This window comes from Apium graveolens, unplaced genomic scaffold (assembly GCF_009905375.1).
Source record: "Apium graveolens cultivar Ventura unplaced genomic scaffold, ASM990537v1 ctg3000, whole genome shotgun sequence".
Taxonomy (NCBI): domain Eukaryota; kingdom Viridiplantae; phylum Streptophyta; class Magnoliopsida; order Apiales; family Apiaceae; genus Apium; species Apium graveolens.
In genome coordinates this window covers 59,586-86,015 of record NW_027417896.1, presented here as the reverse complement: position 1 = coordinate 86,015, position 26,430 = coordinate 59,586, and the positions used below count along the sequence as shown (strand labels likewise).

Below are 26,430 nucleotides of genomic sequence, written 5' to 3'. Positions count from 1 at the left end.
TACAGGGTAACAAGAAAAATACACTTATCTTGGATAGTGGATTTTCAGGACACATGACTGGAAATAAATCCCTGCTGTCAGAATTTGAGAAGAAGGCTGGCCCAGATGTATCTTATAGAGATGGAAATGTAGGACATACTCTGGGATATGGCAACTTGATAATTGGAAAGGTAGCAATAGAGAATGTAGTTCTAGTGGAAGGACTGAAGCATAATCTTCTGAGCATCAGTCAAATCACTAACAAAGGTTATCATGTTATATACTAAGACTCACACTACGAAGTTGTTCATAACAAGTCAAAGAAAATTGTCTTGATAGGATACAGACATGGTAATATTTATGAAGCAAGGCTACATGAAAGTCTTAAAAAGGAAGTTACTTGCCTTATCTCTAAGGCATCAGTAGATCAGAGCTGGAACTAGAATAAGAAGCTCTCACATCTCAATTTCAACTCAATCAATGAACTTGCCAAGAAGGAGCTTGTAAGAGGATTGCCAAACATGCTATACTCAAGTGATGGTCTTTGTGATGCTTGCCAAAAGTCTAAACAAAGAAGAGTATCTTTCAAAACCAAAACAGAATTCTCTATCTCTGAGCTATATCATATGTTGCACCTGGACCTTTTTGGACTAGTAAATATAATGTCCATCAACAAGAAAAGGTACACACTTGTTATTGTTGATGATTTCACTAGATATACATGGGTCTATTTTCTACATAGGAAAGATGAAGCTCCAGAAATTCTTCTGGATCACATAAGGCAAATTGAAAATGGATCTACCCACAAAGTGAAAATCCTGAGAAGTGAGAATGGCACTGAATTCAAAAACTCAAAGATAAAGGAATTCTGTAAGTACAAATGCATAGAGCAACAATTGTCAACTCCCGGTACACCTCAACAAAATGGTGTTGTTGAGAGGAAAAACAGAACCTAATTGAAGCTGGTAGAACTCTGCTAGAAGAAGCAAAACTACCCACTTACTTCTGGGCTGAAGCAGTAAACACAGCATGTTATACTCAGAATGTCACTCTGATAAATAGACATGGTGTTAATCCTTATCAAATGCTAAAAGAAAAGAAGCTCAGCCTCAAACATTTTCATTTATTTGGATGTAAGAAATGCTAAAAGAAATGATAAATAGAATGTCACTTGAAGGTTTTTTATTTATGAGACACACTGTTGTGCTAATAGCATCTGGCCAAAACATCTGGACGATTTCAGTGTTTATGGTTCTGATTTTGATGTATGTCTGCATAATCTCTCTAAAGTGCTTAAACGTTGTGAAGAGGTTAATTTGGTTTTGAATTGGAAATAGTGCCACTTCATGGTCAATGAATGAGTGGTACTTGGTCATCTTATTTCTGAACCTGGCATCCAAGTTGATAAAGCAAATTTTGAGGTGATTGAAAAACTCCCTCCTCATGTTAATGTCAAGGGAGTTAGGAGTTTCTTAGGTCATGCGGGGTTTTATCGTCATTTTATCAAAGATTTTTCAAAAATTACAAAACCCCTCACTCAATTGTTGTTTGGGTTAAGTATCACTTTGGTCACTGAAGTGAGTGGCATGTATCAAAAGGTTCACTGTAGTAATCGGGGTATCAGTTGTACCACTATAGTGGTTAGTAATGACAGTCCGTCATAGTTGACCTGTTGACTTGACGGAAAACGTAACGATTGCGTCGTGGAAGCATACGTGGACACACGTGGACACACGTGGACATACGTGAACACACAGAAGTTGTATTTGTTGAAAAAATAGGAAAATTATATTTGTTTAATAGATTTATACTGATATATATGAAAATATCGGGTCAAATCCCTCATTTTAACACGGGTGGGTAGCGAATTGGGGAAGGGGCGAAAAACCCTAATTTCTTGAAGAGGTGAATTTTAATCCAAGGTCGACTGATGTAAACGAAGCACGACTGTGAGGTATGAAACCCTAATTTCATTTCGATGATATTGTACATGAATAAGTTTAATTGAACTTTAATTTTATTTTGATTCAACATATGTTTTGTATATTATTTGATTGAATTTGGAATACTTGTTTTGTTGTGATTTGTGTTTCAGTATGTCTTCTTTCGTGACAACAGTGAAGATGTTAAGGATATGTGCTTGAGGGGAAATCAGTCAAGAGGCCTTGAAGATGCTGTTAGAGGTCCACTGGGTAATGTTGCTGTCTTTGAACCAATACCCCCTCACACTCCTTTCATGCCAGTTGGGTCAAGAACTTCTGCAAGTGCTGTAACCACATCTCAAGCACCAGCAACCTCTTCTAAGACTTCAAAGTCTTCTGCACCATCTGAAGCACCACCAAGGAGGAGTGCAAGGATGCTGATGAAAGGAAAATTCAACTTCAAAAATTCTGAAGATGAACCTGTCTTTCTAGGGGAGGATTAGAAGCTACTATGTTTATGCTTTCTATGTTTTAGACTTTTGTGTTATGTTCTAACTAATTTGCTTTTGCTATGTGGATCATTGTAGTACTTTTGTTAAGTTCCGGTGGTTGAAACATTTGCTATTGCTATGGTTGTTGAAACTTTTGGTACTTTTGTTAGACTTTTGTTTAATGTTCTAAATCATCAACTTTTGTCTGTCTGTTTTTTGGTAAAATTCAGTTGAGGAGACTTTATCATTACAAGTTAAAAACACTCAGTTACATTCATTACATCTAACAACCATAAACCTTACATAACATCCACTACATTCATTACATTCAAGCAGTCTCACAGAAGAGCAAAGCCAACAATACAACACTCACAAACATTAATATCTTCAACTTTTTTGACAGCTTCTTCATTTGATATTGACCAGCAACAATTAACTCAAGCAAATCATTATTCTCAAATTGCAAAGCACTCTTTTCCTCTGTCTTTTTACCAAGATCTTCTTCAACAAGTCTCATCTTCTCCTCCAAAAATATTCTTCTATGATTCAACTCCGTAATCACAGATTTGGCTCTTCCAGTAAAGTCTGCATCATACCATTCGAAAAATTCACAACCTCCGGACGCCTATATTGAAGAATATTAGTTCATTTTTTTGAATATTTCCTTAATGAAAATCAACCCATACATAGCTAGATGAAAATAAACTGAACACAAATTTTACCTTCGGTTTGGAACACGTAAAAAAACGCCTCCCAGGATTATTCAAAGACCAACAGGTATAAATTCGAGCTCTTATCCCACAATGACAACTTCTGTGCTCCCAATTTTTAACAGAATCGCAAGAAAAACTACCACTACTTTTGGCTATGGGACTTTCAATTGTCGCCATGTTGAGATGCTATATGTACAAATAATTGAATTCTACAAACTCTTCTCTCAATTTGGGGAAAAAACAAGAACCCTAATATATATAGAGACTGTAAGTCTGTAATTACAATACTATATAGCCGTTATGAATGCCACGTAACCTACAACTATCCGTTACAATACACGTAAGAGGCCTATGTCACTGTTTTCCGTCAAGTCAACAGGTCAACTATGACGGACTGTCATTACTAACCACTATAGTGGTACAACTGATATCCCGATTACTACAGTGAACCTTTTGATACATGCCACTCACTTCAGTGACCAAAGTGATACTTAACCCATTATTGTTTAAGGATGCCACTTTTGTCTTTATTGATGCTTGTTTGGAGTCCTTTTACAGGATTAAGGAAGCTTTGATAACTGCAACTATCATACAACCTCCAGATTGGAATCTTTCCTTCGAAATCATTTGTGATGCAAGTGATTATGCTATTGGAGAAGTTCTCGGTCAGAGGAAAGACAAGGTATTGCACGCTATCTACTATGCAAGTAAAACCTTGGATGAAGCTCAGGGGAACTATGCTACTACTGAGAAGGAGCTTCTAGTTGTGGTCTATGCTCTTGACAAGTTTCGTGCTTATCTAATTTGTTCCAAAGTCATTGTTCACACAGATCATTCTGCACTTAAATATCTAGGAAAACAATCAGCGTGCTATGGAAGTCGATAAGGATTACACGTCCGAGGATGAGGCCTCCGATGATGAGGACTTTGATGATGGCGGCGGTGATAGCAGTGGATCGTCTGATGTTGATTTGTCGGATTAGTTTACATTGATCGGTTTTATGACTATTGTAATTTGCTACTTTGATGGTTATGGGATGTAAATTTAATACGTTGTTATGGTTTGATACTTTGTCGGTTATTTAAGATTGCTTATTATGTAATGATATGGTTTAATCCTCCGGTTATCGGAGTTTGTAAATGATTTCGTTGGATTTAATTACTATTGTTTAATCATTAAATTTACTAGTTTGGTGGAATGATTTTGAGTAGTATAAGTTATTTATTGGATTGGATATTTGGTTGTGAATATTGTTTGATTGTGAATATTGTTTGGTTGTTTGGTTGTTTGATTTGGTTTTGTATAGGGACTGCAGAAAAACCTTCAATTTTTTTTAAAATCAGACCTTAAAACCGACCGTCAATAGGCATAATCGACCATTTTTGACCATTACAAAACCTAGAAAACCGAATATGACATTTAGGACGGTCGGTTATGACATTTAAGTTAGCTTCTCATATAAAACTAACCGATGTGCACACTTTGACCACGGTCGGTCATGAGTTTCAGTCAACTTTTTAAAAACAAACATAACCTACGGTTGGTTATGACTTAGTGATGTGGCAACACGTGTACACAGTGACCCCACATTTTAATAAAATGCCCATGCAGTTAACCGACCACTATGTTGGTCGGTTATGAGGGTTAAACCTGACCAAAAGTCAGAGGACATAACATATTAAAACGTCCAGCAAGTATATGCATGTAAATTTGGAGTCAAATATACACTTTGTGAAATTTTGTACTTTTGTATGATTGTAATTAAGGTCTTATTACCGCTGACTAGTAAGTGGTTGTTAAGTAAAGTTTCATTTTATTTTTTGAAAGTTAAATCTACTTTTATTGTTATCTAAATTTGAATCATGTTTTAAGAGGAGATAAATTTGATAGCCTCTTCCATACATTTTTACATCAATAATAAATTGAATTTAAAGTGCTTATGTTTATGTATTATCTAAGATTTAAAATCTTATATCACTCGGTACCCTTTCTCCTAGTACCAAATCTGTGCAACAAATAAAAAATATTGACTAATTAAAATTTATTAAAATTAACAATATTTTTTTTAAGATAGAAAAACTGGTAAAAAATAACTATCCACACATGTTTTATTTTAAATTTATCCATATTAAACATGTACACGACAGAGCACATTTAAAAGTCCAGTAACTATATGCATGTAAATTTGGCATCAAGTATATAACAGTTTGTGAAATTTTGTACTTTTATATGATTATAATTAAAATCTCACTGCTCACTAGTATTGGTAAGTGGTTGTTAAGTAAACATCTAGGTGTGGAAGACAGTTCACCATAATTCATAAATACAAAACTGATATTGTATAAATATGGTGTTACTGATCTGTAGTCCATCACTTTACTCTGAACACCAAGTCCGTTAATAATAATCAAAGATGGTTAAGAATTCTGGGCACAAAAAGGTGTATGGCCGAGAACCCAGAGTCAGACTTCCAATAATAACAGCTGCAAGAATTTTTCAATTGACACAGGAACTAGGTCACAACAATGATGGGCAAACCATTGAATGGCTTCTCCGTGAAGCTGAGCCTGCTATCAGGCGTTATACAGGTACCGGATCAATGCCTGATGTCCCTGAATCAACTCGGTCCCTGAGTCTCCCCATGTCTCCACCATCCTCCTTTGCACCTGTAAGTGCTACTTCAACCATGAGTATCCCCCTGTCTCCGTTGTCCTCCTTTGCTACTTCAACCATGAGTCTCCCCCTATCTCCCCTGTGCTCCTTTGATACTTCGACCATGAATCTCCCCATGTCTCCACCATCCTCCTTTGCACCCGTAAATGCTACTTGGAAGCCGAGTCTCCCCGTGTCTCTACCATCCTCCTTTTCAACTATGAGTCTACCCATGTCTTCACCATCCTCCTTTGCACCAATAAGTGCTACTTCAACCCTCACTGTGACACCTCCTGGCCCTGTCTTGGTGCAAACATTAATGCGTGGCTTGGCATCTTCACATGAATCTTTTGTGGGACCTGCACTGAACCGTCCTATACCTACCATGCTAACGGGGTCAACAATGCGGGTTCCGTCCACAAGGGGAATGGTTTCTCCTACAATGGTTGATCTTGTGCCAGCATATGGATCATACATGGTGCCTCAGCAAAATATTGGAATGGCTCAGTCTGGCATGGGGGTAGTACCCACAACTGTTGTTCCTGAATCTTATATAATGCCACAAGAAAATGCTGGGCTTCCTGAGCTACCTGGCATTGAGTTTGATAATTCAGAGTTCTTTATGTCACTGCTGCAGGGAAATGACGTAGCAAATGAGGGTGGATGGTTCAATGATCAGAATGATCTTCATAATCATTAGATAAGTGATCCTTGAGATGTTATAATTATTTATCTCCTAAAACGATGGTTATGTCACATGTAGAATTTAATCTCTTTTAATTTTTTTTCATTTTTAGTTATCACCCACAAAGGTGATTATGTCATATCTTAAATTTAGTCTTTTACATTTTATTTTATTTTCTCTTTGTTATTTAAGATAATTAATCAAACAACTTTTCAAATTTAATCTTTTAAGATAGGGATAATGATGATCTTGATTTGCAATTCTTAGGATTTGTTATCATTTCAAACCAGAAAGTTTGTAGCTAATTTTTACAATATTCATGTTTCTTACCTTCTATCTTAATAATCTTGTTAACTTTGCATCTAAATTAATGAGATAATTTGACTTTAGAATTACAAGAAGTAAAGGTAATTCTATTTCTCTGAAAGTGAACTTTAGCATAAAAAAAAATTAATTTTGGGAATTGTCCAAGTAGTAATTTTAGGTATTTAACTATAAATTTATAATGTATGTTACCAAAGTCATTGTTAGAGTAATTTAACAATTAAATCCAAAATTTTATTAAATGAGTTATTATTGGGGTAAAAAAACAAAGGGATTCAATATATTACAAATTAAATATAATGTAAAAATATTTTCTCTTAGAGTATAGAAAAAATGTTCCAACCTATACCAAAAGTTCACCTACAAGCAAATTGTTAGATGGGAAAAATCTTATAGAACATATGGTTAAATTAAATTTGAGTATCTTGTTTACTTATTTTGAAACAATAAACATTTTATTATTGATATTTGATAAGAAAAGATGCAATATATTTTATTTAAAGTTCTATTTAAAGTGAATTACAATTTAATTATCAAAAAATTATTGGAATGTGAAATATGAAATAAGAAAGTATATAATATTTTCAATTAAATTTACTAAAATAATATATATCAATAAGTATTTTCAATGCCTTCCTCGGTCCAAAAACAAATATCAGTTCCAATAAATAATTTAATTTGTTAAATTTTCAAACCAAAAAAATAGAAATAATTTAAATTTAGTTACTCGTGATTTGTAAAAATCGGGAATCGGGGAAGATCGGTGGTGCTACCAATTTGGGATTAATTGAAACAGGAGATTAATCGTAGTAAAAAACGGATGTATTATAATATTAAATTATATTTAATATATTATTATAATTATATTAGTTATTTAGTAACAAATATATATTTATTATATCTTAATTTTTATATTTATTCATATTTAAATGAATATAATAATTTTAATTTTATTAAATAATTATATATACTCCAATACAGAAAAATTTCTAAGGAGTAATCGGATTTCAAAAATTGAATCTGTTGGATACCTTGCGGGGGATTAATCGCGAATTAATTGGTTAAATTGGAGATTTTTAGAACACTTCTTGTGATTATTATTTGCTTTTAGTTGAAGAATACTTGAAATATACCTTATACATTATTACACTTTAGTTGTCTTTATAATTATTTACATTTTAACATAAATAAAAAAAATTGTAACATATGATCTCATCAAGAAATAGTGATCGTAATTTTATTACAAAAACAATTAATTTAATGCTTGAGTTTGAAACCTAGCAACCATATGATCTGATTTTATGGGAAAAATTATAAGGGAAGAAATGATAACCAAAATATATAATTAATTTTGGTAACCTTATATACAAAAGGAACCACGTTTAAGGTTTGATAAAGTCAGTGGTCTCTATTTAAGGAATAGTACATAGATAGATATAACAAAAGTAAAGTGTTCACTAATAACTGCTATGAAATCTATGAAATCTGACAATTTAGATTAGATAATAGAAACCACAACTATGTAGTGCACAGCACTCAAATTTCCGAGCCCCTAAAAATTAATGAGAGCCATTAATTGGAACATTAATCGAACTGATTAATCGGACTGATTAATCGGAACATTAATAGGGAGAATATAAATATTATTTTTAACTTTTATTATTATAAAATGATAAATATGTCAGATATTTATTTGACAAAAGAAATTAGAATGGTATTAAACAATATCTACACATTTGACATTCGTTATTTACTAATTATTGAATTTACAATATTAACTAATATTTTAATTCACACTTCTAAGCTAATTATAATATGTCATTTTATATTTCAAGTGGGAAAATAAATATGTTAGATTACTTATTACTTTTTACCAATACTTTATATTAGAAATTGGCATGATATTGTGTAAAATTATCAAATTAATGAATTAAAATCATAAAAAGGTAAAAAACAATGATTTTTAATTATTTTTCGACCAGGCCGCCTATGACCGCTTAGCGCGCCTAATTCTGATTTTGACCCGATTTTCAGCAAAAAGGCATAAATCACCACCTAGGTCCGAGTCAGCGTAAGGCATAAGAACAGCCTAGCGGTCACCTAAACCGATTTTTAGAACATTGGAAGAGACTATCAAACTCCTAAAGCATGATTAAAATTTACATACAATAAAAGCAGATTTAACTTTCAATAAACAAAATGAATTAAGAATAAAATCCAAATTATTATTATTTTTATAGCAATCAATTATACATAATCATAACAAAATTCTTATAGTAATGACTATAACTAAAAAAATAACATGACAGTATTAGTTTTTATTTTTATTTGTCACCACTATTTATAAACTTTTATGTTGAATCATTAAATTGTATTTTAGAAAACTAGATTTTTTAAAAAATACTTCTTATTTTTAATCCTCTAAATATTTTTGAAATATTAGCCGGGTGAAAAACCAAAATACCCACCATTTGGGGGCTTAGTACCCAAAATACCATTTGGCGGGACGGAGTGTCTAAATTACCTGTTGAATACGCATGTCCAACATGCGAATTTCATTTTTTTAAAATTTATAAAGGATACACATATGTGAAATGCGAAATGCGTATTCATTTTTTTGTTTTTAAGGAATACGCATGTGTGAAATGTGTATTCCTTGTTTTTCAAAAAAGTGAGTACGCATAGCCCACATGAGTGTCCTTTACAAAAAAACTGAAGGTTGTATACGCAGTAATGTAAAGCGTAATCTATCGGTATTTTGGGCAGTCCGCGCGCATCTGGGTATTTTTGGCAGTTGGGGCTGGAGAATGGGGTATTCTGGACATTCTTTCAAATTAGCCTACAAGCATAAATAATATTGAATTAATTAAACCTAATATGTTACATTTGTAGCCAAGGCCCAGAGAAACTTCTCTAACATTTGTTGCCAATGGCTAACTAATGTTGTGCTTATCTTGGAGCAGAAAAATGACTAGTAATCCTATAATATACGAAGTTTAGAATTAAGAAAATTTCCATTATTATTATTATTATTATTATTATTATTATTATTATTATTATTATTATTATTATCATTATCATTATCATTATCATTATAATTCTTGTTGTTGTTATTTTTATTGTTGTTGTTATTATTAATAAATGTTATTATTATTATTATTATTATTATTATTATTATTGTTATTCTTATATGAGTATATGTGATTAATTTCAAACCTATATTGATCTTAAATGTACATTGTATTTTTTTATCATGTCCGCATTTATAAAATAAAAATATCAACATAAGTTAATTGTAAAATAAGTGAAAAAATAATTCATATATATAATCATGTGAAATAAGAAGTAAAAATTCATATTTACGCACAATTTTATAGAAATCTGTATATATATTATGCTTTTTGTACATATATATTCGAATTCACACACATACACTAAATACAATATTTACTTATAAATATATTATTCTATACATTTTGTATGGTGTAATCAAAGTGAAAAGAGCAATATTCAACTAAATTTTCATATTTCCTATATTAACACTCAAGAAAAGTTATCAATTAATCATATAGTGTCATTAAGATAAAAATAAAAAGTACTACTATTTTTAAATAGGCTTAATAAAGCTAAAATAATAGCGTTGTATCTTTAAACTTCCTTTAACTTTTATATTGTTACGGAGAAACATTGGCTAAATTTGATCAAAATGTTTTGGTCATATTTAAGCAAAAATGACCGCCAATGGTCAAATTAAGTTAAATATGACTGAATTGCATCGGTCATTATTAGGATGGTCAAATTTAGCTAAAAAGGTCAAATTTAATTAAATTTGACATACTAGGCCGGTCAAATTTAGCTAAATAGGTCAAATTTAGTTAAATTTGACGGACTAAATATGATTGCTCAATTTTTCAATTTTTATAGACTAAAATTGACTTCGAACAGTCAATTTTATATTTTGACTTTTGTCATCAAAAATTTCGATAAAAATTGAATTTCCCGCCTGTTGTTACAAATGTGTCGGCCAACGAGTTAAAATCAATCAATTTTATAAATTTGACTAGGTTACTTTTGGTCAAAATTATAAATATGACTCCATTTGAGTTGGTCGAGTTTATAAAAGCGAAAAATTTTGATCAAATTTATAGTACAAAATATCATTACTATTAAAAAAATAAAAAGTTCCTTGCTTCTGAAAAATGTGCAAGTACTTTTTTTTAAATTCACTAAAAAAATTTCATACATAGTAGACACAAAGGTTCTCTAGCATATTGTAAAATTTTACTCTTAACTAATTATTTATTTATCAGGTGTTCTACAAAGATAAACATAGTAAATTTATATTGAATAATTATTTGTGTTAAATTTGTGACGTAACTTTGAAGCTAATTTACTAAGTCTATATCTTCAAGGCAATAAACAACTTTCCTGGTGTTCTATTAGGTGTTTTACAGAGATAGACATATAAATGTGTCACACCATAGTTCTTCCATTTTCTTTGAGACGTCTTTCCTGAAGGAAGAAACTGCATATCCTCACAAAGACTCCATACTAGCGATCCTAAATAACGACATGAACAAAATGTGCTTCAGTTCTTCCAAACTTTATAATCATTCTCAACGGTTTATCTGGTTCCAAGAAATACCGATAAGTGCCATAAAAACTAGTTTTACCACCATGCTTTAGTTGATTGGCTTTTTACTTGTCCCATACAAATATGACATTCATCAAACTAAGTCATCACAGCTCTCACAAGTCGCACATATATGGCCATGGTCTCATCTCTCGCCTCAAATTCTCCATTGACCTGGGACACCACATGTTTCGAGTCTCCACAGACCTTCAAGTTTTTAACCCTCAAGGTTCCAACTAAGCCAAGTCCTGCAATGTGGGCTTCATATTCCGCCTCATTATTTGTGGTAAGAAAATCTTACTTTATATTATACTCAATCAAGACACCATCGAGGCTTTGTAAAACCATCCCAGCTCCACTTGAATTTTTTCAATGCCCCATTAAATAGAGCACTCAGAACTCTTTGTTCTCAACTATCTTTTCTCCATCTTGGCCATCCATGCCTTGATTTATATCTTCCTGCCCCCGACTTCTTGGTTGTCGATAGTACATTCAACCACGAAGTCAGTCAAGACCTGAGCTATTATCGATGTTCTAGGCTTATACTTAATGTCAAATTCTTCAAGCTCTATGGCCCATTTGATCAGCCTTCCACTGACCTTAGAACTATGGATGATGTTTCTCAAAGGCTTATTTTTTAACACTTCGATTTTATGTGCTTGGAAGTAGGGACGTAACTTTCTTAAAGTCATGACCAAGGCCAAAGCAAACTTTACTATAGTTAAATAGTTCAACTCAGCTGCGTGTAGAATCTTGTTGACATAATAGATATGTTTATGGGTTTTGGCTTCCTTTTTTACCAATACAACGCTCAAGGCTCTTTCAAAAACAACCAAGTACAAATACAGAGTTTCATTCTGAACTGGTTTGGCCAACAACGGGGCTTGAACCTTGTATTTCTTTAATTCCTTAAACGACATCTGACATTCATCGGTCCAGGAAAAATCTTTTACTTTCTTCAAAGATTTGAAGAATGGCTGGCACTTGTCTCCGGACTTGGAGATGAACCGTCCCAAAGCAGTAATCATTTCATTGTGTTTCTGAATGTGCTTTACAGAGCGTGGATGTTCCATATCCAGGATGGCCTTTATCATGTTAGGATTGGCCTCAATTCCCCTCTGGGAGACCATTAATCCTAAAAACTTTCCAGATCCTACACCAAAAGGACACCTGGCGAAATTCAACATCATCTTGTGATATCTCAAAACCTCAAAAGTTTCCCTCAAATGGGCTATATGATCAACCTTTAGAAGGCTCTTGACTAACATGTCATCTTCGTAGACCTCCATGATCTTTCCAATAAGATCCTTAAAAATCTTATTCACCAACCATTGGTAAGTGGCTCCTGCATTCTTGAGACCAAATGTCATAATCAAGATAATAAAAAATACCAAAGTTGGTGATGAATAATACCTATTGGATTATCATTTTTATGCATTTTGATTTGATTATAGCCGCTAAATCCATCCATGAAACTCAGCATCTCATGCCCTCCAGTGGAATCTATTAAAGTCTCTATCTGTGGGAAAGGAAAATTATCCTTTGAACATGCATCGTTCAGGTTAGTGAAGTCAACATACATCCTCCACTTTCCATTAGCTTTTTTCACCATCACCGGATTAGCCAACCATTCCATGAATTGTATTTCCTCATTGAACCCAACCTTTAAGAGCTTTTTTACCTCATTTTTTATGGCCTCTTTTCTTTTCAATGCAAAACTCATTTTCTTTTGTTTTACTGTATTTCGGTTAGGGTCGATATTTAGCTTATGAGTTATCAATTCAAAACAATGCTCGGTATATCAACTGCTGACCACGCAAAAATGTCATTGTTCTCTTGTCAGAACTTTATCAACGTCAGGGGTTCCTTTAAAGAAGCTCCAATAAAAGTCATCTTTTTCAGGTCGCTGGGAGTCGAGGGAATTGGGATTAAATCTTTCGTTGGCTTTGTTATATATTGAATTCTCAATGATCAGAAGAAGCTCAGGATCTGGCTGTTCAGATGTCATCGGGATCTGATGTACCATCAGGATTTGGTATGTCATCAGGATTTGTATGACATCAGTATTTGAAGACAGTCAGCATTAGAAGATTTGTTATGTTCCTTATAATGTGGAGCAGATATCTGTTACGTCTGAGAGATAGGACTTTATCTGTTTAGTTTAAGATATGTATCAGTTTCGGTTAGTTTTTGATAATGTATATCTTTGATAATATATTGTAGCTGTGTAGTATATAAACACAGTTTAGGTCATCACTTAGTGAACAACACTCGAGGATCATTCGACCTAGCAGCTCTCAAGAACATCGGTATTTCTTGAGAGGATTTTGTAACAGTTTTTATCATAAATATAAAAAGCTGTTATATTTTATTACTTGTTCGAAATATTTATACAATTGTATCCAACCCCCCTTGAACAATTGTATCTTTACTGGGAAACAATTGGTATCAGAGCACACTGATAAATTTATAATCAGAAACGATCTAAACATGTCTCTGAACAAGTATGAAAGTATTAAAATTCCCATTCTGAAAAAGACTGAATATCCAACATGGAAGGTGAAGATGCTCATGTACCTGGAAGCTACATATCCAGATTATCTAGACGTAATCAATGATGGACCCTTCATACCAACAAAACTGGTGCCTGCAACTCCTTCGGTTGCTGAACACTATCAACTGAAGGAGAAGACAGAATGGACACCATAAGAGAAAATAGTTGTGCTGAAAGATGCAAAGGTAAGAAACATTTTGCATAACAGTCTTAATTCTGTTATGTCAAATAGGGTCATAGCCTACAAGACTGCCAAAGAAATATGGGATGCTCTTGAAACTCAATGTCAAGGAACCATGGCCATCAAGAAGAACAAAAGGGATGTTCTGATTCAAGAATATGAACACTTTGAGGCCAAGCCTGATGAAAGTCTCACTGATATCTATGACAGATTTCTGACTCTACTCAACAATCTGTCTTTAGTAGGAAAGGTGTATGATCGAGAGGATTCAAACACCATATTTTTAAGAGCATTAAGTGAAGAATGGGAGACTCAGACTTCAATCATACGATATCAGTATGATTTGGACGTAATTACTCTGGATGAAGTCTATGGCATGCTAAGAACTCATAATTTGGAGGTTCAACAAAGGAGAGAGAGGAAAAGCAGCAAAGGGAAATCTGTTGCTTTGAAAGTTAATGATAAAGCTTCAAAAGAAAAGTCTGTTGGAGCTTTACGAAAGAAGAACAAATTGCCAGAATTAGATACTGATGATTCATCATCATATCCTGATGATGATACTGATTCCGAAACTGATGAGAACATGACAAATTCTGATGCCATGCAAATGGCTGCATTACTGGTTAAGGGCTTCAGGAGAATGCAATTCAGGAAGTCTAGGAACAACAGAAGCTTCAGGAAGAAGTTCATTAGAGGTGAAAAGAAGTCAATTGGGAGAAAAGATGGAAAGGACTCTAAAGCTGGGAAGCTAGACAGGACAAAGATCAAGTGCTACAACTGTGATGAACCTGGTCACTTTGCCTCAGAGTGCAAGAAAACAAAGCATGATCAAGGGAAGAGCAAAGCCCTAATCACTTCAACCAAGAATTGGGTAGACTCCTCTGACTCTGAAGATGAAAATACATGATATGCACTGATGGACAGTGTTGATGATCCTGCTTCTTCTGAGCCTAAGGTATAAACTCCTTTCTTCACTTTTGATACTGAAAATATATCTGAATTGAAATCTATTCTTAAATCTTTGCATGGTAGTTTTAAGAATAAGACTATAGAAAATGATAGACTTATAACTGAAATTAAGACATTGAAATCTAGGAATGATCAGTTAGAGCCTGACTTGATACATCAGATAGATTTGAAGAAAGAATGTAAGAGAGCTAAACATACAGTTAAGATTCTTGAGGCTAGATACAGTATGTTAGAAAAGAATCTAGAGAATGAGAGAAAAACCCTTAAAGCCTGGACTGATTCAGGAAAAAAGGTTCATGAGATGATCTCAAAGAAAAACTGGAAAGGATGCCTAGGCTATAAAGATGGAATTAAGGATGTTGACACTGAAAATAAAATTTTCCTTAAAACTCCTGTTAAGTTTATTTCATCAGAAGCTGATGAACCCAAATCTACTTTTGAAAAGGGTTCAACATCAGTATCACAAGAAGAACTGGTAAATGATAAAACTCAAAGAAAGAAAAGCAAGGAAACCATTAAGTCTGTTAAGAAAAAAAAGAACATAGGACTTTTATCAGCAAATTAATTGAAAAAGAAAATATCTGAGGTTATTGACATAGGACATTTTTACATCAATAATAAATTGAATTTAAAGTGCTTATGTTTATGTATTATCTAAGATTTAAAATCTTATATCACTCGGTACCCTTTCTCCTAGTACAAAATTTGTGCAACAAATAAAAAATATTGACTAACTAAAATTTATTAAAATTAACAATATTTTTTAAGATAGAAAAACTGGTAAAAAATAACTATCCACAGATGTTTTATTTTAAATTTATCCATATTAAACATGTACACGACCGAGCACATTTAAAAGTCCAGTAACTATATGCATGTAAATTTGGCATCAAGTATATAACCGTTTGTGAAATTTTGTACTTTTATATGATTATAATTAAAATTTCACTGGTCACTGGTATTAGTAAGTGGTTGTTAAGTAAACATTTAGGTGTGGAAGACAGTTCACCATAATTCATAAATACATAACTGATATTGTATAAATATGGTCTGTAGTCCATCACTTTACTCTGAACACCAAGTCCGTTAAAAATAATCAAAGATGGTTAAGAATTCTGGGCACAAAAAGGTGTATGGCCGAGAACCCAGAGTCAGACTTCCAATAATAACAGCTGCAAGAATTTTTCAATTGACACAGGAACTAGGTCACAACAATGATGGGCAAACCATTGAATGGCTTCTCCGTGAAGCTGAGCCTGCTATCAGGCGTTATACAGGTACCGAATCAATGCCTGATGTCCCTGAATCAACTCGGTCCCTGAGTCTCCCCATGTCTCCACCATCCTCCTTTGCACCTGTAAGTGCTACTTCAACCATGAGTATCCCCCTGTCTCCGTTGTCCTCCTTTGCTACTTCAACCATGAGTCTCCCCCTATCTCCCCTTTCTTAAATTTAGTCTTTTACATTTTATTTTATTTTCTCTTTGTTATTTAAGATAATTATTCAAACAACTTTTCAAATTTAATCTTTTAAGATAGGGATAATGATGATCTTGATTTGCAATTCTTAGGATTTGTTATCATTTCAAACGAGAAAGTTTGTAGCTAATTTTTACAATATTCATGCTTCTTACGTTCTATCTTAATAATCTTGTTAACCTTCCATCTAAATTAATGAAATAATTTGACTTTAGAATTACAAGAAGTAAAGGTAATTCTATTTCTCTAAAAGTGAACTTTAGCATAAAAAAAATTAATTTTGGGCATTGTCCAAGTAGTAATTTTAGGTATTTAACTATAAATTTATAATGTATGTTACCAAAGTCATTGTTAGAGTAATTTAACAATTAAATCCAAAATTTTATTAAATGAGTTATTATTGGGGTAAAAAAACAAAGGGATTCAATATATTACAAATTAAATATAATGTAAAAATATTTTCTCTTAGAGTATAGAAAAAATGTTCCAACCTATACCAAAAGTTCACCTACAAGCAAATTGTTAGATGGGAAAAATCTTATAGAACATATGGTTAAATTAAATTTGAGTATCTTGTTTACTTATTTTGAAACAATAGACATTTTATTATTGATATTTGATAAGAAAAGATGCAATATATTTTATTTAAAGTTCTATTTAAAGTGAATTATAATTTAATTATCAAAAAATTATTGGAATGTGAAATATGAAATAAGAAAGTATATAATATTTTAAATTAAATTTACTAAAATAATATATATCAATAAGTATGGTCAATGCCTTCCTCGGTCAAAAAAAAAATATCAGTTCCAATAAATAATTTAATTTGTTAAATTTTCAAACCAAAAAAATAGAAATAATTTAAATTTAGTTACTTGTGATTTGTAAAAATCGGGAATTGGGGAAGATCGGTGGTGCTACCAATTTGGGATTAATTGAAACAAGAGATTAATCGTAGTAAAAAATGGATGTATTATAATATTAAATTATATTTAATATATTATTATGATTATATTAGTTATTTATTAACAAATATATATTTATTATATCTTAATTTTTATATTTATTCATATTTAAAGGAATATAATAATTTTAATTTTATTAAATAATTATATATACTCCAATACAGAAAAATTCCTAAGGACTAATCGGATTTCAAAAATTGAATCTGTTGGATACCTTGCGGGGGATTAATCGCGAATTAATTGGTTAAATTGGAGATTTTTAGAACACTTCTTGTGATTATTATTTGCTTTTAGTTGAAGAATACTTGAAATATACCTTACACATTATTACACTTTAGTTGTCTTTATAATTATTTACATTTTAACATAAATAAAAAAAATTGTAACATATGATCTCATCAAGAAATAGTGATTGTAATTTTATTACAAAAACAATTAATTTAATGCTTGAGTTTGAAACCTAGCAACCATATGATCTGATTTTATGGGAAAAATTATAAGAGAAGAAATGATAACCAAAATATATAATTAATTTTGGTAACCTTATATACAAAAGGAACCACTTTTAAGGTTTGATGAAGTCAGTGGTCTCTATTTAAGGAATAGTACATAGATAGATATAATAAAAGTAAAGTGTTCACTAATAACTGCTATGAAATCTGACAAATGAGATTAGATAGTAGAGAAACCACAACTACATAGTGCACAGCACTCAAATTTCCGAGCCCCTAAAAATTAATGAGAGCCATTAATTCGAACATTAATCGAACTGATTAATCTGACTGATTAATCGGAATATTAATAGGGAGAATATAAATATTATTTTTAACTTTTATTATTATAAAATGATAAATATGTCAGATATTTATTTGACAAAAGAAATTAGAATGGTATTAAACAATATCTACACATTTGACATTCGTTATTTACTAATTATTGAGTTTACAATTTTAACTAATATTTTAATTCACACTTCTAAACTAATTACAATATGTCATTTTATATTTCAAGTGGGAAAATAAATATGTTAGATTACTTATTACTTTTTACCAATACTTTATATTAGAAATTGGCATGATATTGTGTAAAATTATCAAATTAATGAATTAAAATCATAAAAAGGTAAAAAACAATGATTTTTAATTATTTTTCGACCAGACCGCCTATGACCGCTTAACCCGCCTAATTCTGATTTTGACCCGATTTTCAGCAAAAAGACATAAATCACCACCTAGGTCCGAGTTAGGGCGTTTTACCACCGCCTAAGGCATAAGAACCGCCTAGACGGTCACCTAGACCGATTTTTAGAACATTGGAAGAGACTATCAAACTCCTAAAGCATGATTAAAATTTACATACAATAAAAGAAGATTTAACTTTCAATAAACAAAATGAATTAAGAATAAAATCCAAATTATTATTATTTTTGTAGCAATCAATTATACATAATCATAACAAAATTCTTATAGTAATGACTATAACTAAAAAAATAACATGACAGTATTAGTTTTTATTTTTATTTGTCACCACTATTTACAAACTTTTATGTTGAATCATTAAATTGTATTTTAGAAAACTAGATTTTTTAAAAAATACTTTATATTTTTAATCCTCTAAATATTTTTGAAATATTAGCCGGGTGAAAAACCAAAATACCCACCATTTGGGGGCTTAGTACCCAAAATACCATTTGGCGGGACGGAGTGTCCAAATTACCTGTTGAATACGCATGTCCAACATGCGAATTTCGTTTTTTTAAAATTTATAAAGGATTCACATATGTGAAATGCGTATTCATTTTTTTGTTTTTAGGGAATACGCATGTGTGAAATGTGTATTCCTTGTTTTTCAAAAAAGTGAGTACGCATAGCCCACATGCGTGTCCTTTACAAAAAAACTGAAGGTTGTATACGCAGTAATGTAAAGCGTAATCTGTCGGTATTTTGGGCAGTCCGCGCGCATCTTGGTATTTTTGGCAGTTGGGGCTGGAAAATGGGGTATTTTGGACATTCTTTCAAATTAGCCTACAAGCATAAATAATATTGAATTAATTAAACCTAATATGTTACATTTGTAGCCAAGGCCCAGAGAAACTTCTCTAACATTTGTTGCCAATGGCTAACTAATGTTGGCTAACTAATGTTGTGCTTATCTTGGAGCAGAAAAATGACTAGTAATCCTATAATATACGAAGTTTAGAATTAAGTAAACTTCCACTATTATTATTATTATTATTATTATTATTATTATTATTATTATTATTATTATCATTATCATTATCATTATAATTCTTGTTGTTGTTGTTTTTATTGTTGTTGTTATTATTAATAAATTTTATTATTATTATTATTATTATTATTATTATTATTGTTATTCTTATATGAGTATATGTGATTAATTTCAAACTTATATTGATCTTAAATGTACATTGTATTTTTTTATCATGTTCGCATTTATAAAATAAAAATATCAACATAAGTTAATTAAAAAATAAGTGAAAAAATAATTCATATATATAATCATGTGAAATAAGAAGTAAAAATTCATATTTACGCACAATTTTATAGAAATCTGTATATATATTATGCTTTTTGTACATATATATTCGAATTCACACACATACACTAAATACAATATTTACCCATAAATATATTATTCTATACATTTTTTATGGTGTAATCAAAGTGAAAAGAGCAATATTCAGCTAAATTTTCATATTTCCTATATTAACACTCAAGAAAAGTTATCAGTTAATCATATAGTGTCATTAAGATAAAAATAAAAAGTACTACTATTTTTAAATAGGCTTAATAAAGCTAAAATAATAGCATTGTATCTTTAAACTTCCTTTAACTTTTATATTGTTATGGAGAAACATTGGCTAAATTTGATCAAAATGTTTTGGTCATATTTAAGCAAAAATGACCGCCAATGGTCAAATTAAGTTAAATATGACTGAATTGCATCGGTCATTATTAGGATGGTCAAATTTAGCTAAAAATGTCAAATTTAATTAAATTTGACGTACTAGGCCGGTCAAATTTAGCTAAATAGGTCAAATTTAGTTAAATTTGACGGACTAAATATGATTGCTCAATTTTTCAATTTTGATAGACTAAAATTGACTTCGAACAGTCAATTTTATATTTTGACTTTTGTCTTCAAAAATTTCGATAAAAATTGAATTTCCCGCCTGTTGTTACAAATGTGTCGGCCAACGAGTTAAAATCAATCAATTTTATAAATTTGACTAGGTTACTTTTGGTCAAAATTATAAATATGACTCCATTTGAGTTGGTCGAGTTTATAAAAGCGACAAATTTTGATCAAATTTAAAGTACGAAATATGATTACTATTAAAAAAATAAAAAGTTCCTTGCTTCTGAAAAATGTGCAAGTACTTTTTTTTAAATTCACTAAAAAAATTTCATACATAGTAGACACAAAGGTTCTCTAGCATATTGTAAAATTTTACTCTTAACTAATTATTTTTTTATGAGGTGTTCTACAAAGATAAACCATAGTAAATTTATATTGAATAATTATTTGTGTTAAATTTGTGACGTAGCTTTGAAGCTAATTTACTAAGTCTATATCTTCAAGGCAATAAACAACTTTCCTGGTGTTCTATTAGGTGTTTTACAGAGATAGACATATAAATGTGTCACACCATAGTTCTTCCATTTTCTTTGAGACGTCTTTCCTGAAGGAGGAAACTGCATATCCTCACAAAGACTCCATACACTACAAGAAAACAAGGGTAAATTTGACCGGATAAATATGACTGCGGCTAAATTTGACCGACGCTGGTCATATTTATGGTCAACTTACATATATAATTGGTCATACTTAAATTTGACTGCCGGCGGTCAAATTTAATGTCAACCAGCATTCTAAACTTGGTCAAGAATTAAATATGACCGATGAAAGTCAATTTTATTATCGGTCACATTTAATCGGTCATATTTAGTTTTTAACATTGCCAAAAATTGGAGGGAAATTTCCCGCCATGGCGGCCAAAATTGAGCGGAACAAATATGACCGAGGTCGGTCATATTTATGCTTGGCCATAAAAAAAATGGCGCCAAAATTCCCGCCAAAACTAAGAGAAATTATCAGGAACCAAATTTGACTGAAGTCGGTCATAACTAAGTTTGACTGTCATCGGTCAATTTTGTTATTAACTATTTTTTAGGCAAATTTTAATAATTTATTAAATTTGACTGCCTTACCGTTGCTTTGGTCGTATTTATAAATATGACCGCAGTCGGTCATATTTATAATTATGACCGCCCTCGGTCAAATTTACCCGTTTTAGATCTGATACCTTCTGCTTCTTTTCTAAACTTTCCTTTCTTTACTAAACTTTCTCCTCTCATTTTGCCTTCTTCTTCCACCATAACTCCACCCTTTGTACACCATAACTCCACCCTTTGTCCTCATTTTTCATGAGATCTAATTAATCATCAAGTAAGTTTCATTCCTTAACTTTTGCATTTAATTAATTTTACTTTCTTAACATAGTATGGAGCTATTATTTGGTTGTACACATGTGTATGTATTTTTGGGGATTCCTAATTTGTTGATGAAATTAGTGTTATTATTAGCTGTGAACCATGATTATAGTTAATTGAACTTTTATGGTGAGTATTAATATAAATTATAATGGTAGCCAATTTATCGATTTGTTTAATATAAATTGATTATTTATGATCTATTTATATTTATGTTAATTTGCATTTAACTCACATCACGTATGTATAATTTGTAGATGACATCTGATCGTAGTTGGGTTGGTCATAATCGGTACAACGATTTGAAGTATTTAACAGAAGAGTACAAAAATGGTGTGGATGATTTTATTAAATTTGCATGTGATCATCTTGATCCTAGAGATGGAGGGCTAATAAGATGTCCATGTAACGATTGTGTAAATAAGTACTTCAAGGATCCTAGTGCGGTGAAAGTTGATTTATACCTTAATGGTATTATGGAATGGTATACTAGATGGGATTTGCATGGGGAAAGGGATATGCCTCGAGGTGATACCAATACAAGTTCTCATAATATTCATTATAATGATGAGGATATGTATGATGCTCGTGATATGCTAAGAGATTTTGCAGATGCAAATCGACATTTTGAGAATTTTGTGGAAGAACCAAATACAAAAGCAAAAGAATTTTACGAGATGGTGGAGAATGCTTCTGAGCCAATATATCCAAACAATCCGAATTTCACAACATTGTCATTTGTTAACAAGCTACTTCATTGGAAACACAAGCATAATTGTACTAATAGTGGCTTTGATGAGTTGATTCACCTTATTGGATCGGTATTGCCCGTTGATCATAAATTGCCTCGGAACTACTATGACGTGCGAAAGATGATAAGAGGATTGCATATGGAATATGAAAAAATTGATGCTTGCGAGAATGATTGCATGTTATTTTACAAAGAAAATAGAAACAAGACACATTGTGATATATGCACTACAAGTCGATACAAGGAGCAAAAGGATCCAAAGAAAAATAAAATCCCACGAAAGATCTTGCGATACTTTCCTCTTACCCAAAGGTTGCAGCGTTTATTCATGAATAAGAAGACTGCAGAAGATATGAGGTGGCACCACAATAGGGTCAAAGTTGATGGTCAATTATGTCATCCGGCGGATGGAGATGAGTGGAAACAATTTGATCGTAGATTTCCAAACTTTTCAAAAGAGATTCGGAATGTCAGACTTGGCCTCTCTAGTGATGGATTTGACCCTTTCCGTGATTCACACGCTAGGGAATATACTGTTTGGCCTGTGGTTGTAGTAGTTTACAACCTTCCTCCATCTATGTGCACGAAAGCTCCCTACATGTTTATGCCTCTTCTGATTCCTGGGCCGAATGATCCAACAAAAGATCTTCATGTTTACCTCCGACCATTGATTGATGAATTGAAAATATTATGGCGCACCGGAGCAGAAACTTATGATAGGTTTTCTTGTACAAATTTTATGATGAAGGCGGCATTAATGTGGACAATCAGTGACTTTCCTGCACTTGGAATGCTTAGTGGGTGGTCCACAAAGGGGAAGTTGGCATGTCATATTTGTATGGGACAAGTAAAAGCCAATCAACTAAAGCATGGTGGTAAGCCTAGTTTTTATGGAACTGCTCGATATTTCTTAGAACCGGATGACCCGTTGAGAAGGTTTACAAAGTTTGGAAGAACTGAAGCACATTCAGTTACATATCGTTATCCAGGATCACTAGTAAGGAGTCTTTGTGAGGATACACAGTTTCCTCCTTCAGGAAAGACATCTTGGAGAAAACCGAGGGACTATGGTATGACACATAATTGGACTCACTTTTCTCCATTTTTTGAGCTTCCATATTGGGAGACACTCACTCTTCGTCACAACATTGATGTCATGCATACCGAAAAAAATGTTTTTGAGAACATATTTTTTACAATGATTGGTGACACTAAGAAAACGAAAGACAATAGAAAAGCAAGAGAAGATTGTAAAGAACTAGGTGTGCATCGTGAATTGTGGATTCAAGATGATGGTACAATGCCAAATGCCCCATATGTGCTTTCCAGGGATCAACTTCTTAAGTTGTTTAGATGGATTTACACACTTCAGCTTCCTGATGGGTACGCCTCTAATATATCCAGGTGTGTTAATTTTGAAACAAAATCTATTCACGGAATGAAGTCGCATGATTGTCATATTTTTATGCAAAAATTGTTGCCTATGATTTGTCGTGACTTACTACCTAGGCATGTAGCGGATGTTCTTATTGAGTTATCTAACTTCTTCCAAGATTTATGTTCTTCAACTCTAAAGTACGGTGATTTGGAAAAAATGGAGAAGGACATAGCGAGAATCATGTCAAAACTTGATGTCATGTACACTCCAAGTTTTTTTGATCCGATGGAGCATTTGCCACTACATTTGGCTACAGAGTGTAAATTGGGTGGCCCGTGTAATTTTCGATGGATGTATTTTGTTGAAAGATATTTGCACATTTTGAAGTTGAAAGTTAGAAACAAAGCTCGAGTCGAGGGTTCAATAGCCGAACGATATATTGAGGAGGAGGGTGTACACTTTTGCTCATTATACTTTGATTCTAAAATTGCAACCATGCATAATCGACTTCGTCGAAATGAGGCACCCCGACAATCTCATGATCCCAATTTGTTGGAAGTTTACACATATCCAACGCTACCCGGTCTACGGAATAGAGATAGAATCTTGAGTGATGATGAACATAGACTTGTAACGTACTATGTTCTTATCAACTCACCCGAGGTTGGAAAATATTTGCGGTAAGATATTTATTTTGACCATCTTTACACAATCATGATAACTTTCTTATTCAATTTACTAATCTAATTTAATGTTTAGTGGATTTCATAGGTTGGTGCAAAAACAATACCCGCACTACAATGATGCCGAAAAAGATCAATTTCAAAAAGATAATTTTTTGGATTGGTTCGAAAGAAGGGTAAATTTTAAATATATAAATGTGTGTATATTTTTATGTGTGCAAATATATATATATATATATATATACATATACACACAAGTTTATTCATGTACTTGTGTAATTTTTGTTATGTACAATATTTTAGGTACAAGATGATGGAGAGCTCAAGGACAAATTTATAGATTTAATAAGAGGTCCTATTTATAAAGTTGAATCTTATAAAACATGCAAGTGCAATGGTTATAAATTTGCTTGTGCAAATTCTAATGAGCTCACATCATCAAATTCCGGTGTAGTTGTAATTGGTGAGAAATTTTATATAATCATAAAATTTAGGTTGAATTTGGTCTTCATTATGTATAAATCCAATTTTGACACATTTTAAATTGTAGGGACTTCTTACAAAGAAAGTCATGGAAATAATTACGGGAGACTACAAGAAGTTCTAAAGCTTCGATATCGCAATGGGCATGAAATTGTCGTCTTCAAATGTCATTGGTTTGATCATACAAGACATGTCAAAATTGATAGAAATCGGATGATAACCGTAGATGTTAAATCGAAGCTAAATGCCGAAGATGTGTTTGTGTTGGCTAGCCAAGCTCATCAAGTATATTATGCCCCAAATATTGCAAATCCAAAGTCATCATGGTATACTATCCTAACAACAAAGAGCCGGCAAGTCGATGAAAGCGTGACATCTAGAGAAGAAAATATATTCAATGATGATGCTTTTCAAAATGAAGAATCAAATGCTTCATCTTCACATGTGGAAAGAGTGGTCGTTGATGATCCGATAAATTTCTTTATTGACTTGATAATGTTTGAAAATAATCATTTCGTGGATGACTATGAAGAAGAACAAAATGCGAGAAATAAAGAAAATCAAAATGAAGACATGAACATTGATGATGGAAGTGATAACGATGATTTGACATAGTTCAATTGTTTTCTAGTTAATTTGTACCAATGCGGATATTAGTAGGACATTTTTCATGAATTTTAATACATTCCGTAAATTTGATATTTACTTATTTTAATTAAATTTACTATATTTCATGATTTTTATTCATATTTAGAACTTTGTAATGTTTAAATTGTATTATTTTGGAAACAGGAAAAATTGGGCAGTAGCTACTGGAAGTTAAACTGAAGCCTCAAATTATATGACCGGGTTCGGTCAAAATTAAATGACACGGGAAAAATTCACTCGACGCGGTCATATTAAGCCTGTATATAAATTTTTTTTATAACATTTTGTTGACTTCACCATCCATTATCTCCCTAAACAGCGCCGCACAGAAATACTAGGGTTTTATCTCTCAGACTTCAAATTCTCCAAAAACTTAGCCAACGAAGCCAAAAAGCTCATTCAAATGAAGCGAAACTTAGCAATCAC

The 26,430-nt window shown here is 32.1% G+C and overlaps 1 protein-coding gene across 1 annotated transcript; it reads left to right on the top strand.

Annotated features, from left to right (window-relative positions):
• The first annotated feature begins 16,206 nt into the window (after positions 1-16,206).
• Positions 16,207-25,971, top strand: LOC141700866 (uncharacterized). The gene is made up of 5 exons (XM_074504541.1): positions 16,207-16,461; positions 22,319-24,870; positions 24,962-25,049; positions 25,177-25,336; positions 25,424-25,971. Exons 1-5 carry the CDS (start codon positions 16,207-16,209, stop codon positions 25,969-25,971), a joined length of 3,603 nt encoding a protein of 1,200 aa, XP_074360642.1.
• The last annotated feature ends 459 nt before the right edge of the window (positions 25,972-26,430 follow it).